We start from the raw sequence: 15,519 nt of genomic DNA, 5'->3' as shown, positions 1-15,519 counted from the left end.
AGCTCACTGAACAAACCTGAGAATGTATAACCATCCTGTAGCTGCTGTAACAAAGCATCACAGACAACATGACGTCAATCATGGAAATTTAACCTTTCACAGCCCAGGAGGCTGTATGCTGCTTGCTGGCTTCCGGGTGAGCTCCCAGACCCCACTCTCCTATTGACCTATTGACCTATTGCTGCATTGCTGTCTTCCATGGCTGTGGACTCAGCAATGTCTGGCCTTGAGAGTCTCGACAACAGAAACAGCACAGCCAAGGTTTCAGCAAGTTTCTGAGAGATGAGTACAGTCCTCCCTCCCTTCCTCCCTCCCTTCTTCCTTCCATTACTCCCTCCTTCCCTCCCTCCCTCTCTCTTTCATGACCATCTGCTACCAAGCACAGACCATTGAGCTGTGCAGTGACTAGAAGTCTGCAGTGGAACTTTCCGCTTCAGGGTTCCAGTGACTGGAGCTGGGGGGTGAGAACCATAGTTAGGCCTGGGCTGCAGCTGCTGCTTGGCCAGTACATGCCTGGCCTGCCACTGAGGAAAAAAAATCATTGTCCTAGGTTTCGGTTGCTGTGATAAACATTATGACCAAAAGCAACCTGGGGAGGAGAGGGTGTGTTTTAGCATACAGCTCATAGTCCATAATGAAGGGAAGTTGGGACAGGAATGGAAGCAGAGTCCATGGAAGAACACTGCTTACTGGCTTGCTCCCCATGGCTTGCTCAGCCTGCTTTCTTAGTCCAACCAAGGCCACTCTGCCTGGCATGGCACTGCCCTCCCACATCAAACAGTAATTGAGAGAATACCCGTACAGTTGCCCATAGGACAATCTGACAGAGGCCTTTTCCCAGCTAAGGTCCCTCTGGGCAGACGACTCCAACTTGGAACAAGCTGACAAAACCCAGCCCAAACAATCATCAAATGAGCAACTAGGAACACATTTGACCTATAGCTGAGACTTCAAAGCACACAGAAAATGCTGAAATTACAGGCATTTGCATGAGTTCTGGGGACCTGGTCCCCATACTTTTGAGACGATCAGTTCATCTACTGAGCCATCTTCCTAGCCCTCCACCTTAACTTCTGAACTAAGTTAATTATTGGAAGATGAGCCAGTGTTTCTGTGCACATTGGTCTCCTTGATGGGTAAGCAGATGGGACTGACACCGCTGGGCTGCTTCCTGTCTGAGGCCCAGGTGCATTTCTCCCTAGATTGCCCTCCAATCCGAGACTTCATGGCACTTGCTGTCACCAGCAGCAGCTTTTACCTATCCTGGAGCCTGAATTCCTCTCAGAACCACACTTTCCACGTTCAAGTGTACAAAGGCCAAGAACTTCTCAGAAGCATCTGGACAGGGAGCTGGACTCTGGCTGTGCCTGGGTTGGAGGCCGGCATCCTGTATGGAGTGAGGGTCAGCTACCAGGGGTGTGGGGCTAATGTCTCTGCCTCACTGGTTGTCAAGACAGGTAAGGCATGAGTCTGAAAGCCATGCTTCTTTGAGTGGGTCTTTCTGTCCCAAGGTTCTGGGGACCAGCATGCCACATGAGTCTTCCTGCATCCAGAGTGTGGGGTATAACTGCCCCCTGCTGTGTGTGTTCTCTGACTCTCTGAATGGCTCACACTGGACTGGATGCTGCATGGTGCTTACATGGGTTCCTTGCTTGTTGACTCACAGGCCCCGTGGAGACCTGCCTGTTAGTAGTCTGATATTGTCAGATAGGGGATGTGCTCACAGATGGCACACCACAGGCATTTAGTCACACAGACTCATACAGGACTGTCTAAATAGCCTCCTGCCATCAGGGCTTCGTAGCTCAGTGTTGTCTAGATGAGGTGGGAACACATCCTATTTCCTGTGGCTCATAGCATCCACCGGTGCCAGTAGGAACAGAGTCTTCCAAATCTACAGGACACATGCATATGCTTAGACCTCTGGCACTGGGTGGCAGCTGATGTGGTCATCCAGTTTTTACAGATGGCTCACCTGGGTCTGCCTGGTAATGGTAATATACAGACCTCACCAGACTGGGCATGGCGATGGGATGGCTCCCTTAGTTCTGTGGCTGTGGTGTGAAGAGGAAGTGGCTCTGAGACCTTGAGTTCTTAGATTGAGTCCCTCCCCTAGCACAGACGATAGCTACAGGCTGGGGTACTGCAGAAGCTGCTCCTTCTAACAGTGATTCAGGCTTATCACAGGATAAGCCTGGTTCCGGGTATCTCCTGGGAGGAATGCCTCCCAGGGGATAACAGCCTCCCTACAGCCTTGACAACACTTTGGTGGCTTCAGTGTGACATGCACATGTGATCTGTTGGGTTGATCCTGGCCTGTGAGCCCAGGCTCTCCACCCCTGGTGGAACCACTTGTAGAAGCTGGGTTTCAGGTTGTACAAGTATGGACTCTGCAATTCAGTGTCCCTGTTCCAGATGACAGAGGGCACCTGATACTGATTGAGCTTTTCACTCCAGCACAGGTGTCAACATTACTGTTGTACCAATTTCTCCGGTTTGATCGTCTCTGTTTAAAACTGATGTCTCGATTTATTTTGTGTACCAATTGAATAAGAGGCTTTAAGGAAAATGTGAACAGAAAAGCATGACTGATGTTTTTGTGTGCATGGTGGTGACGATTGAACCAGGTTGTGTGCATGCTAGGCAAGCATTCTACCACCTAGGTATACCTTAGCCCCAGCATGTGACTTCCCTTTTCAGGGCTTGGCTAATCTGTGTCACTTCTGTCTCAGATGCCCGGGTTTTTCAAGTCACAATACGGATCATGAACCATAACCTGACAGAGCAGCTTCTCAACTGCAACAGCGAGGAATTCTGGAACTTTTCTCAACAGCTGTTTCATGAGGTAGCAGGAGAGCAAGCCACTGGCCTGCCCTCAAGTCCTTGGCACTAGGGTGCACAAATGTGTACAGAGGCACACACACACACACACACACACACGTATGCACTCACATGTGCACATCCACGCACATGCATGTACACACATGCACAACCTGGTTCCCCCTGCAGTTGAGCAAAGTCATAGTCTTGTAACGGTCTGAGGAGGGTCACACCTGCCAACCACAGACCCTCATGGGACAGCAATCCTTGGTCAAATAAGTACCTTGATCATATGGCTGGACTTGCTGTGTAAGACCTTTCCTTGGGATGTTGTTACCCCATGTGGCTTCATAGTAGCTTCCTGAGGGTAGGCTCTGACACTAATCTTAGCATCTGCTGCCCCCTGTGGGAGGCACTGACAAAACCTGATGCAGAGCCAGTATTTGCCATCTAACAGGTTCTGGGCTGGGGAGAAAGCTGATTTTTCCAGCTGTCCAGGGTCTGGGATTTTATCCCTTTGGAAAATCATAGGCTAGCTTGACAGAGCTTTGCAGATGCTGGCAGAAGACATGAGGTTCCTGGGTCAGCAATAGAGTGCCTATTATAGCACAGCAGGTGGCCTGAGAATCATGTAAGGCTGGTTCCCCATCTTGCCCCTTCCCCCAAAGTACCAGCATGATGCCCATGAAAGATCTGTGTTCATGAAGGGGACATGCCTGAGCTGAGCAACCCTGTCTTTGGGAACAGATCTTTTAGACCCTAAATTGTGTTCCAGAAGGGAAGGTTCTGTTCATTCACTGTTGAGTTGTAGTAGGGGCTATCTTTTGTTCTGGAGAGAGCTATCTCCTGAGGTCCCCAGGCTACTCTGCATACCAACCCCCCTGGAAAGAGTCTAGAATCAAAGGATCTTGGGTCTTTTATTTGCAGGGTGACCAGACTGCTGCTGGTGGTGGTGGGTGTGCCCTTGATATCCACCTCTAGGGAAGCCAGTTCTTTTTTGTTTTGTTTGTGGAAGACAGGGTCTCACCCTGTATCCTAAGCTGGCTGAGCATTCACTGTATATCTCAGGCTGACCTTTAATTTGAAGTGATCCTCTTGTCTAGTCTCCAGGAGCAGCTCTTGAAGGTTCTTAGGGAGCTAGATTTTTTGTTTTGTTGTTGTTTTGTTTTGTTTCTGGTTCACCCTCAAAAAAAAAAAAATAGCTAATCCCAGTGTGGGAGAGGCTGGCGTCTCCGCATGAAGGAGGACACAGCCCCGGGTACTGTTTATTGGTTGCCCCTTCTTGTCAGTCAGTGCATCAGTCAAGATGACAGTCTGCATTTCGCCCACAGGCACACATTCCCTGCACACTTACTTCCAGGGCAGTTGGGTGGGCTGTCCATATATACCCAGGGCCTGCGGGTTTCCCTTGGCTGTTCCAGGGAGAGCTGGGTGGGCCCCATGGCTGGGAAGGCATGACTGCTAACCGGCTTAGCTGCTTGTGTGTCTCCTGGTTAGGTGGAAAAGTCCTTCCCGCGAGTCATTTTTGACATGTACAGACGAGGGAAGCTGAGGCTGCAGATCGTGTCCCTGCAGGCAGGGAGCCTGGTGGTGACTCTTAGACTCACCCTACAAGATCCTGAGTTTCCAGTGGGTGTCTCCACACTAAGGCCCATGCTCCAGCAGCTGTCTGCAAGCGCTGTGTTCCAGGTTGACCAGCAGGGGACGCTAGTGCAAGGTACGCCTCTTCTCAGCGGGCAGCAGGGCTTACTTCCAGCTCACAAATACCCCTGCAGCCACAGTTTGAGCCAATCTTCCCTTTACCTGAAAGGCTAATAAAATAAAAGTGTAAACTGTCTCCTGGGCTCTTCTATGAGAAAAACTGAGGGCCAGGGCCAGAATCTCCCCCCTGGAGAGGACTCATTCCCTCTGCATGTTGTCTTTTGCAATCGCTGGTCCAGCACAGAGAGAAAGGAGACTAGGGGTCCATGGGGGTGTGCAGGGGCCGGGAAAGATGGGAATCCCCATGTCTGGTGGTCCAGGCACAGTACTACAGTGTCTGTCAGCCAGCAGCTCATCTGTGGATCTGCTTCATTAGCCTTGGTATTAATTCATCCTGCCAAAGAGTGAATTTTCAGAGTGTTAACAGACTTGGGCCTTGGGAGGTTCGTCAGTGCCCAACAGTTCTCTAAAGGAAGGGCGGGAGGTCTTCCGTCTAGTGTCCATCCATTTGTTTTCTAACCAGTCTGACCCTTTACTCACAGACTCTGCCTCTTCTCCCTACAGACTGGGATGAGTGCACACATAGCTCAGAGCATGACTGCCACCCAGCCGCCCGCTGCATCAACCTGGAGGGCTCCTACACGTGCCAGTGCCTCACAGCCAGGGATGCCAACCCTTCCCGGGCTGGCCGGGTCTGCGAGGGTGTGTGTCCCCAGCAGTGCTCCGAGACCTGCTTTGCCAGCCATAGTACTAAGGGCCACACTAGTGTTTCTGTTTTTGTTTTGTTTGTTTTCTTTTCCAGAGAAATTAGTGTGATGGTAAATGTACCTAAGAGCAAATGCAGTGTGGGTTCCCTTTATCCCACGGTAGCTGTAAAATATAATCGGGGTAGATTTTTATGAAGGGGTGAAAGAGTCCATGCAGGCAGAGTACCCCAGGTCCAAGGAAGTCTTGAAATGTCCTCAGGGGTGGGACTGAGCTAAGAATCAGGGCGCAGCTACTTGCAGATCTCCAATGCTGTGTCTGATTAGTCATGTCTGCCCTTACAGGTATCACATACTTTGTCTGATTAGTCATGTCTGCATTGGGAGCATGCTGGGGCAGAGGATGTATTCTCCTTTTTCTCCTCCTCTTCCTCTACTTCTCTATCTTTGTCTGTCTCTGACTCTCTCATGTGTGCATGTGTATAGGGGTGGTTAGTTACACATGAAAGTGAATGTACTTGTGGAGGCTGAACGTTGATCTTGAATGTCGATCAGGAACCACACACCTTGTCCTAGGATTAAAGGTGTGTGCACTACTACAGGGTCTCTCACGGGGATCTGAAACTCACAGATAAGATTAGACTGAGCCCTAGGAATCCTCCTGCCTCTGCTTCCCCAGGGCTGGGATTATAGCATTTTTTAAAGTTTACTTTTAATTATATGTCTGCATGCTTGCCTGTGTGGGTGGGTGTGCACTAGTGCAGTTGCTGAAGAGGCCAAAAGAGGGCGTCAGATTCCCTAGAGGTGGAGTTACAGGGCATTGTGAGGTGCCTGTTGGATCTGAGAACTGAACTTGTGTCGCCTGGAAGAGGAGTAAGTGCTCTTCCCTGCTAAGTCATTTCTCCAGGCTTCCCAAGCAGGCCATCTTTTGCAATGCACTGTCTTTCTCTGGGGAAAGCTCTTGCTGTGGGGACTCTGATGGCCTTGCTAGCTGTTTTTGGCATCTGACAGTGGGTGTATTCTGCAGGTGACATGGTGACCCCCACAGGAGGTGGACTGTCTGTAACAACAAAGGTCACAGCCCCAGCTGTCAGCCTGGAAATAACAGCCTTTGGCCCGGAGACCCTCACCTTGTCACCAAGTCCCAGGCACCCGAGGAGCACCCCAACAAGAAGCCAAGCCTGGACCCCGGGGCCTCCATCTAAGAGAGGCAGTAGCAGCACAGCCAGGCAGGATAGGAATAGCACAGGGCAAGGTGTGGAGGTGTCCACCGTAGTCCCGAGCCTGGGAACGAGCCATGGAAGTTCCAGCGGGGTGACAAGGTCCTTTCCCAGGGCTCCAGAGCCAACCCATGGTTCCCCTCAGAAGACCACAGATGTCCCACTGCAGGCCACTGTAGAGCCACAGGAAAACTTCACCACAGACCCACCCTTCGTGGCTGCTTCACCCACGGGCTATGTTGTATGGCACCCCAGTCCCATTTGGAAGACACCTCCTCCAAACTCTACAAGACAGCAGAATGAAGATCCTCAACCCTCCTCCTTCCCAGGCCTGCCATCGGCCTCAACCCCTGCGGCTCCAGAGCCCCCGGTCTGTGGTGAGTCATCAGGGGACTTGGACCCCAGTGGAAACCTCAGCCTGTTTCCTGAGGCTGACATCAGGGCTGATGTCAGGCTTGCCAGAAATATAGTGTCCCTTCTCATCTCCGATGTATGTGGACCCAGGCACAGAACAGTGTGGCCCTCTACAGCAGGTGCCTGGTCTAGTTAGAGAGGGACAATCTCCCTCTCCTCCCACTTGCTTCCTAAGGTCCCTTGGCTTTTAGCAGCTGGGGCATAACATGGCCAGGGGAGGGAAGAGACTAGAGGGGGTATGTGTCCCATCTGGCACTGGGGTCATCCCTTGCAGGTTGGACACCCCAACAGTCCCATAATCCCCAGTAGCACTGCATCCTCAGCCCTCACTGGTGTTACACCATCTCAGCTTCCCAAACCCCAGCTTTCCTGCTGACCCTGTGGAACCCTCAGTTCCGCACCCCAACCACACAGGACTTCCAGTAGTCATGCACTCTGGAAGTCTGTCCTTCTACCCTTTATACCCACATGCCTGCACATCAGCTGTCTCCACCTCACAGCTGTGGTTGAACCCCCAGCTGATCCACACCATATACAAAGGGTTTAGCTTGTCACCAAGTCTTAGGGACACATGGGAATGAGTGACCCTTCCAACCAGCAAATGGGCTGGGGCTCAAAGAGGCCTAGCTGACAGCCCTGTTTAACCAGCGTTCAGAGCTGGTTCCACTGTGGATTTTTCCCAGACTGAGCCACTGTCAAGGGTGAATTCCTCCACTGTTCCCTCTGTGCCAACCCACACAAGCCAGGATTGCCCCACAGGAGCCAGGGACTTGTCTCTGAGCGGGACTCGAGCCGGCAATGCCAATGACTGCTGTCTGGGACATCAGCATAGGGTTAGGGTTGACCACCTTGTGGAGGAACTGCCTGAAACCAGCAGAGGAGGAGTGGTTTGTAGGCCCCTAGGGTTGAGTCTGAACCACCCTTTGGAAGAAAACACCCAGGGACCAATTTCTCTTGTCTAAGGTGCATGGCTTCTGCTAAGAAGTCAACCTAAGGGCCCTACAAGGTCCTGCACACAGGGGCACTATTTCTGTGAGGGGTCACCACAATCTGCATCCTTGGCTGGTATCACCTCCCCTCCGTTGTTAAGTATTGGACTTTGGGAAGCTCTTTTCCTGTCCCTCATGGTATTCAGATCGATTTTCATGTTAGCGTTTATGTTCCACTTCCCAGTCCCTGGACCCATTGGAAAGGTCACGGTCTCCAATGTGACCAGTACTGGCTTCTCCCTGGAGTGGTCAACAGACGTCAGCTTCTCCCCTACCTTCTACCTCACTTTGGTCCCTCCTCGGGGACCCGCCATAACTATGGAGACCCAGGACAGTAATGTGACATTGTCAGGCCTGGAGCCCGGAGCCTTGCATCTGGTAGAGATTGTGGCCAAGATGTGTGGGAAAGAAGGTGCCAGAACACAGCTGAGAGTGAGGACAGGTAAGGATCTCTGGGAACCTGTGTCACCAATTACACACAAGGGGACAAACAGACAAGTAGGAAAGGCTGAGCAGAGAAAGGCCTGCCTGGGGGCTGCTGGGTGACCATTCCCATCTCACCTGGCTCACCTTGTGAGGGGATGGTGGCAGAATGGAATAATGGCACAGGGACCCCATTACATGGGAGACAGTCCTCCCCACAGCGACATCGTCAGATAGAAGTCCCCCCTTTCCTCCTCATTACTTCTGACATCTGTTCCCAGTACGTGACTTCCTATGTGTGTGATGCTCTAGAGTGTCTTTACATCGCAGGGGGAGAGGTGTCTCCCAAGTTGGGGGTACATTCCTTGGGTATTGCCTAGGATGACTAATTGGGGTGCAGTAAGAATAGCTCATGGCCAGCAGGAGAAGGAGTTTGGTGGTGTTTGGATGATCCAGCATATAAATCCCTGAGTCTGAGTCAAGCCAGGCGACCTCTGAAGGTCTCCCTCACTCTGGAAGGAAGGGGTTGTATATGGATGTGTGGCCCTGCACCTTAAGACAAGCCCTGTGTTTGCTCCTGCCTACCCTGTGCCTCTTACATCAGATTGCAAGTGCCACTGGCCATGGTTCTGGCCTCTGGGCACAATGTCTCTCAAGGACATGGAGTTTGAGGCTTATCAGGAATGTATAATGGGATGGCATTATGGTTTGTCTTAGGACTGAGTGAAATTATCTGGGGAGGTGGGCTTGAAGTCATCAGGGGAAGAATGTCATTCTTAGACCACAGCTCCTTTCCTTCCATGGGGAAGGAAAGGAGCTGCCTGATCAAGATCCCTCTGAGCATGGGATCCCTCTGAGCGGAGGCTGTGATGTCCAGGTACAGTGGTTCCCATTGTTGCCCTGATGGTCTCTTGGTGCCTGTTCCCTCTCAAACTGTCCTGGTTTGCTAGTCAGCGGCATGACTTGCAGTGAAGCCTCAAGGGAGGCCTGCTGCATGCTGTCTCACTCCCTTTGGAGCCTGGTGGTTCATGTCTGTGGGCAGCAGTTGCTATTCATTCTTTGGAGTCAGGTCAGTCTTGCTACTCATGTAGTCAACAGGGACATTAAAATGACAGTCTGTGGCCTAATGCATGCTATATCCTTCAGTGGCCCAGAAACTTACTGGTGAAGTCCGGATAGCAAACATCCGGTATTCAGAATCTTTCCGAAATGCCAGCAGCAGTGAGCACCGAGAGTTTGTACAGTTATTCTTCAGGACGGTAAGTTGGGACAGTCCTGGTGGGTGGGGTGGGGGAGGATGTGTGTGTGGGGTTGCTTTGCTTCCAATAACACTCCTGGGTCTTGTGGACTCCTGTTTCCGAAGGAAGCTGAGCAGCAGGTTTGAGTCCAGCAGGCTTGAGCGTCCTGAACTGTGTGGTAGAAGCCTGGCTGGAGACAGAATCCAAACCTTCCCCAGGTGCCTTGCTTCATCTTGCCTTACACTCCCCATGGAGCAGAAGACTCTAACAATATTTATCAAACAAAGTGCTTAAGCAGGACTTTGGTGGTGCAGACTTATAATCCTGGCAACTCAGGAAGTGAGGCAGGGGGATTGTAAGTACAAAGCTTGTATAGGCTACAGATGGAGCTCAAGGCCAGTCTGGATGACTTAGTGAGACCCTGCTTCAAAATTTAAAAAGTAGAAAGCTAAGGGTGTTGCAATGTTTTCCTAGACTGCACCAGGCCCTAGGTTCAGTAATATGTGTGCAACACACACACACACACACACACACACACACACATACACACACGACTAATTTAAAAACTGAGCTCCATTTCAAATACCCTCCGTGTGGAAACTCTGTACTCCAAGTTATTCTCCCTCTGCCCCGACCCAGCCCCTGGTAGCTACATTGCTTCTTTGGACCTGCCAACTGGGTGCTCGTGAACATGGACAAGATTAAGTGACATGTTGCTTCTGTCACTCAGTTAAAGTGATCCAGGTCCATCCACATTGCCATGTGCATCTGCACCCCATTCCTTTGATGGGTGGATACTGCTCCATTGTTTCATTTGTCCATTCACTCATTGTTGGATAGCCGTGATCTTTCTGCTCTTTGTTCAGAACAAAGATGCTCTCTGATCCTGTGTGTGTCTTCCCTACTGTCCCTCCAGTGGTCTTGGGGAACGTTTATTGTTACAGAGTAGTATGGGTAGCAATCTCGGCATGTTTTGGTGCTATGATATTAGTTATTACTCAGACAGGGTCTCATGTGTCCCAGGTTGGCCTGAGACTCTGTATGTAACTGAGGACAATGGTGAATTCCTGGTCCTCCTGCTTCTGCCTCCTGAGTGCTGGGATCCCGATGTGCACCTCCAGGCCTGGATTATGTGGTACTTGGGATGAAACTCAGGCTTCACATAGGCAAGGCAACACTCTACTCACCCAGCTAAAGCCCCAGCCCTAGGTTACATCACTTTTTAAAGATGGAGAATGCTTTTACCATAATCTTGATCTTATTTACTGAGTTAAGGGTTGGACGTTGCCACCTAGTGGTAGTTGTGATAACAGGCTGGTATGTCTTGAAGCCAATGGATGCTACTCACCATTACATTGGACCAAACAGCCTTGGGACCATGGACCAGTCCATGGACTTTCTTTCCATTAAAGTGGACCTGTTTGCTGCATAGAATCTGAAGCCCTGCCTTCCATATTCTGCAATTCCCAACTCTCCCAGTGCCTGGACTAGAGTCCTTCATGGTCTGAGTTATGTGGCACATCTCTCCTCTTTGGCAAATGATGGTTTTATGTGACATCAAGCAACAGATGTTGAGCCCTTCCCCCACTCTGGTGACCAAGTACAGAAGCTCCACCCCAAGTTTCTAGATCAGTCTATCCTTTTAAAACCATTTCCTCCTTGCCCCCCCCTTTTTTGGATATAGTTGCTTTATTTATCCAGTGTCTCCCAATAGAAAATAATTGTGTAGCCCTATACATAGTAAGCTAGCAAGACCAGCTTTGGAGGTGGTGGGCTAATGGCTTATTGTTTCCTAGAAGGGTCTGAGCTTTGCCTGGAGACCACTTTGAAATGGTAATAGTGACTCAGTGCTGTGGCAGATCTGCCTAAGGGAATTGGGATGGGGGTAAGAAGCATGAGTCTATAAGCACAGCAGCTGTCTGACTGAGCCACAAACGGCAGCTGGGGGGATTGGTGGTACTCAGCCTGTGGTGGGTTATGATAGATCTCTCTGCCTTGGGTGGCCTAGGGGAGGGGAAGTGGGGTGAGGAGCTCATACCTTTGGATACTGCCAGCCCTTCATGGGTTTCTCTGACAATCCTTGGAAATGCCCTTTCCAGGGGTAATTTGGATCACATGGACCGGTGAGGCTCATTATATGAGCATGCATCTTTAACTATGTTGGGCTAGCTCGGAATGATGTAGTCTGTGACACGTGACTCTGCTCCAAAGGACAGAGGACAAGAGCAAATCCTTCAGAGGCAGAAAGTGTGTGTCCTGTTAGGGCTCCTGGAGAAGTTCATTCAGAAGTGGCCTGTGAATAGGTGGAGAAGATGTAGGGAGGGGGAATGTTCTGAAGCATTAGAGGCAAAGGAACGTTCTAGAAAAATTAATGAGTAGCTGGTCTTCCTTAGGACCACTCACTGCTGCCCCTACCCCTGATCTGAGAGCAGCCAACTGTTAACTGCCGTTGGGGGCTTTTGTGTCACAGGCCTGTGAGGGTGGGGTTCTGCTAGCACTGCTCCTGTTCAATGGAAAGATAGCTCTCTACAGCTGTCTGCTGCAGGTAGGGGTTGGCAAGGGTAGGGGTGGGGTGGGGTGTGGACTTCTCTCAGCATCATCAATGCCTGCAGGCATTTGCCCTGGACTTAAAGGATCAAGAACTGATCTGGGGCTTGAATCTTCTTGCTACAAACCTGTCCTGGTGCCAGGCAGAGTACCAGGACAAATGGCCTGTGACCTCAGCAGGCAGCTCTCCTCACGAAGCCTGTTTCTCAAAGGTGCGGGACTCCATACCAGCCACGATGCGTCAGCATATGGACTCGGGCAGGATCCGGGTGGACATTATCAACATCAGAAATGGCAGCGTCGTGGTGGAGTTTAACTTGCTAATAATGGCAGACCTTGACGTCAGGGAGGTGTCTGCCGCCTTTCTCACGGCCCTACAGAACACATCAGTGCTGGAGGTGGTCAAAGGCCAAACCTTTATACAAGGTATGCAGGGGCTGGGCTGACCTGCCCCCAGTTCTGAAAGCAGAGGCAGCATGAAGTCAGCTGTGACTCTTGGTTAGGAAGATGTGCTCTGGGCCTCCTCGTGGGGTTTCCCAGGAGCTGTCTGAAGCAAGAAATGAATGGGGGCTTCCTTGTCTTCTTATTGCTACCATGAGTATTGTTAGAAATGGAAGGGTTGGGCCTTCAAAAGACTCAGAGATGTCCCTCCCCTGTCACTTGTGCTTTGATGGGCTGAGGACAAATGGGTCCTTCTGGGCAGCCAGACTGTCCAGGAAGTTTCCATGGAGACACTAGCAAAAGTACCAGTGAAGAAAGCAGGGAGAAGGCAGAAATTTGGACTCTTCCCTCCTTGGCTCATGGATAGATCTTTTATTTGGTGGGGGCCTCGCTGTATAGCCTTGGCTATCCTGGAACTCACTATGTAGACCAGGCTGGCCTCACATTCATAGAGATCTGCCTGCCTCTGCCTCCAAAGTGAGCCACTGTGCCTAGCCCTAAATGGTTTTATGCTTTGCTTTGCTTTTTTTTTTTTTAATGCAGACGTTAAAGTTGAATGTCTTTTTTAATTTGAAGGTGAGAAGTGAGAAGAATTCCCCAAGCAAAGTCAGGGTTTCAGAGGAAAGGACTGTAAGATGTGAATTACCTAAAGAGACCAATCTTCCTGACAAACAGAATAAAGCCGCTCTTGTAGAAACGATAAAAGAAAACCTCTAATAAGCTAGTGAAGAATTAACAGACCGCATGCAGAGCGAGTTCACACAGAGCTGATGAATACCAAGCCTGATATGTCAGTGTGCAAAGTATGTGTAGCAGGGAAAACCCAAAAGAAGTGTGTCTTTGACACATGATCACCAAGGACATGGCTCCCTTTGTCCTTGCAAAAGGAAAAAAAAATACTATTAATAAAAACTAAGTTAAAAACAAAGCAACTCCCAGATTCTCTCTGATACTATCATGGACCTTGACAAAGCATAGTGGGCAGGAACTATGGAGAGGGCTGGTGGGTAGACTTTTCTCATCCTTTTTGGGAGCCAAGGCGATGATGAGGTGTCAGTAGTCTATCTACAGCATCTCTTTCTCTTTGGCTTGGCAGTTGTTTCTGGGACTTTGTCCCCTGAGGAAGGGACCATAGTTCAGACAATAGTTAATGCAAAGAGAGCTGTCATCAGAGCACTTTCAAAAGCAAAGTAATTGAAAATAACCAATAGCTAGGGGCAAAAAGTATGCCAAGTTCTATCCACACTGTAGGCCATTGTCACCCATGAACAGGGCTTGTTGAGATGGAAGATGCTGGAAAGCCATATGCTGAGTTACAATGGGGTGTCATGTGCAAGTATGTCTACATGCTTGTATATGTGCTGAGCAGGCACATGTATGTATGTACGTGTGTGTGTGTGTGTGTGTGTGTGTGTGTGTGTGTGTGTGTGTGTGTGCATGTTAAGTATATGTGCTACCACTGAGCCATAGCCTTGGCCTGGAGTCTGCTTTGTAAAGACTGGAAGGAAACCTGTGGCTCTGCAGCCCCTTGGTCTGTGCTCCTTGCTCTGTGTTTGGTTCCTATCCCCGTTCTGCAGGGCTGACAGAGTAAATGGGCAGGAAGATGGAAGGTACAGAGGAGGGGATGTAGCAGGGCCCACTGGGCTCAGTGCTTTGCTGCTCAGGTTTCCAGTTCTGTGCATACCCTGACTAGCAGTTGGCTGGAGGGGTGCAACTCTGTGGGAACCCCTTTTCTGTCTCAGCAGTATCCTTCCAGATTGGCCTGGCTCCCCACTCCCATGGCAGCTCCCACCCACACCGAAGAGTCTCCTGGACTGTCCTGAGCTTGCCACATTCAAGTGGTCTGCTCTCTGGATGTGTTTCCACCCTGCGTCCTGAGATGCCCTGTCCCAGGACTGTGTGTGCATGCGGTCAATGGCACTGTCCACCCCAGAGCCGCTCACAGGGCTGTCATGGTTCCTGCCATCTTCTCCATGCTTTTCAGATTACAACGAGTGTGAGATGAGGGAGGACGACTGTGAGCCTGGGATGTGCAGAAACACCTTTGGGTCTTTCACATGTAGCTGTGATGGGGAAGGGCCTGACTCACCTGTGAGATATTCTGGAAGGTCCTGTGATGGTAAGCCATATAGCCTTTTCTGGAATGCTATCTTATCATCTCCTCTCTTAAGGAACACTTATTCTTAAGAAAGGGCCCTTTGTCCAAATGAAGTCAGCACATTGTTTATGACAAGGGCAAGTTTTCCATATGTGCATGTGTGCATGCATGCATGTGCACGTGTGTGTGTGTGTGTGTGCATATGTGCATGTGTGTTTGTGCATGCACGTACTCTCATGTGCATCTAGGGTATGTGTATATGCCTGGCTCTCCCTGTTTCATATATGTCCAGTGGCAGGAGACAGCCACCTGTGTGAGTGAACAGTAGGGCAGAACCCTGTGCCTCCACGTTACAAACAAACTCACCCTGAGCCTTTGTTTCCTTGGAACCTGCAGGAGTTTCTTCCAGCAATGTAGTGCAGACCCCAGGCCCACAATGGCTTCCTACCCCAGTAGGAACTAGAGGTGCCCCTGTGTGGGATGCCAGCAATGTGCCCCAGAACCCACCCCTGCGGCTGAACCTGATAGACGCGGTTGGGGTGTCCTGTGAGATTGAGACGGTGGTCATCACCATCCAGAAGCAGTTTCTGCAGCAGGAGGCCATACCAGAGGCCTCCCTGTACCTGGGGGAGCCCTCCTGCAACGTGAGCAAGAGCAACAGCACACATGTGTTCCTGGTGGCTGGCTGGGCCGAGTGCGGGACCCTCGTGCAGAGCGTGAGTGCATGTGGCTGTGAGCCACCTGGAGGGACCGTAGTGTGGGCAGGGTTTGCACCTGGTAGGGCACTTCTAAATGAGAGAACCCGGAAGAGGAAGTCAGACAGGCCCATGTTGTCACAGTTGGCACACTGGAATCGTGAAGTAGAAGCAAGCCCCACGTTGCAGAATTCTTCTGGTGCAAAAGGCCTGAAGTTGGCTGGTGTCC

General features: G+C 50.7%; 1 protein-coding gene across 1 annotated transcript in view; it reads left to right on the top strand.

Moving 5' to 3' along the window:
• Umodl1 (uromodulin like 1) overlaps window positions 1–15,519 on the top strand; it is a 47,898-nt gene that overhangs the window by 20,173 nt on the left and 12,206 nt on the right. Inside the window, exons 7-16 of the mRNA XM_051186560.1 lie at window positions 1,203–1,457; window positions 2,733–2,845; window positions 4,318–4,537; window positions 5,086–5,223; window positions 6,253–6,822; window positions 8,033–8,290; window positions 9,418–9,530; window positions 12,269–12,482; window positions 14,482–14,616; window positions 14,992–15,311. Coding sequence (XP_051042517.1) covers window positions 1,203–1,457; window positions 2,733–2,845; window positions 4,318–4,537; window positions 5,086–5,223; window positions 6,253–6,822; window positions 8,033–8,290; window positions 9,418–9,530; window positions 12,269–12,482; window positions 14,482–14,616; window positions 14,992–15,311 — 2,336 coding nt within the window. The remainder of the gene's footprint in view (window positions 1–1,202; window positions 1,458–2,732; window positions 2,846–4,317; window positions 4,538–5,085; window positions 5,224–6,252; window positions 6,823–8,032; window positions 8,291–9,417; window positions 9,531–12,268; window positions 12,483–14,481; window positions 14,617–14,991; window positions 15,312–15,519) is intronic.

This window comes from Phodopus roborovskii, unplaced genomic scaffold (genome assembly GCF_943737965.1).
Source record: "Phodopus roborovskii unplaced genomic scaffold, PHOROB, whole genome shotgun sequence".
Taxonomy (NCBI): domain Eukaryota; kingdom Metazoa; phylum Chordata; class Mammalia; order Rodentia; family Cricetidae; genus Phodopus; species Phodopus roborovskii.
The sequence above is the reverse complement of the archived record's forward strand: the minus strand, read 5'-3'. Positions and strand labels throughout refer to the sequence as shown.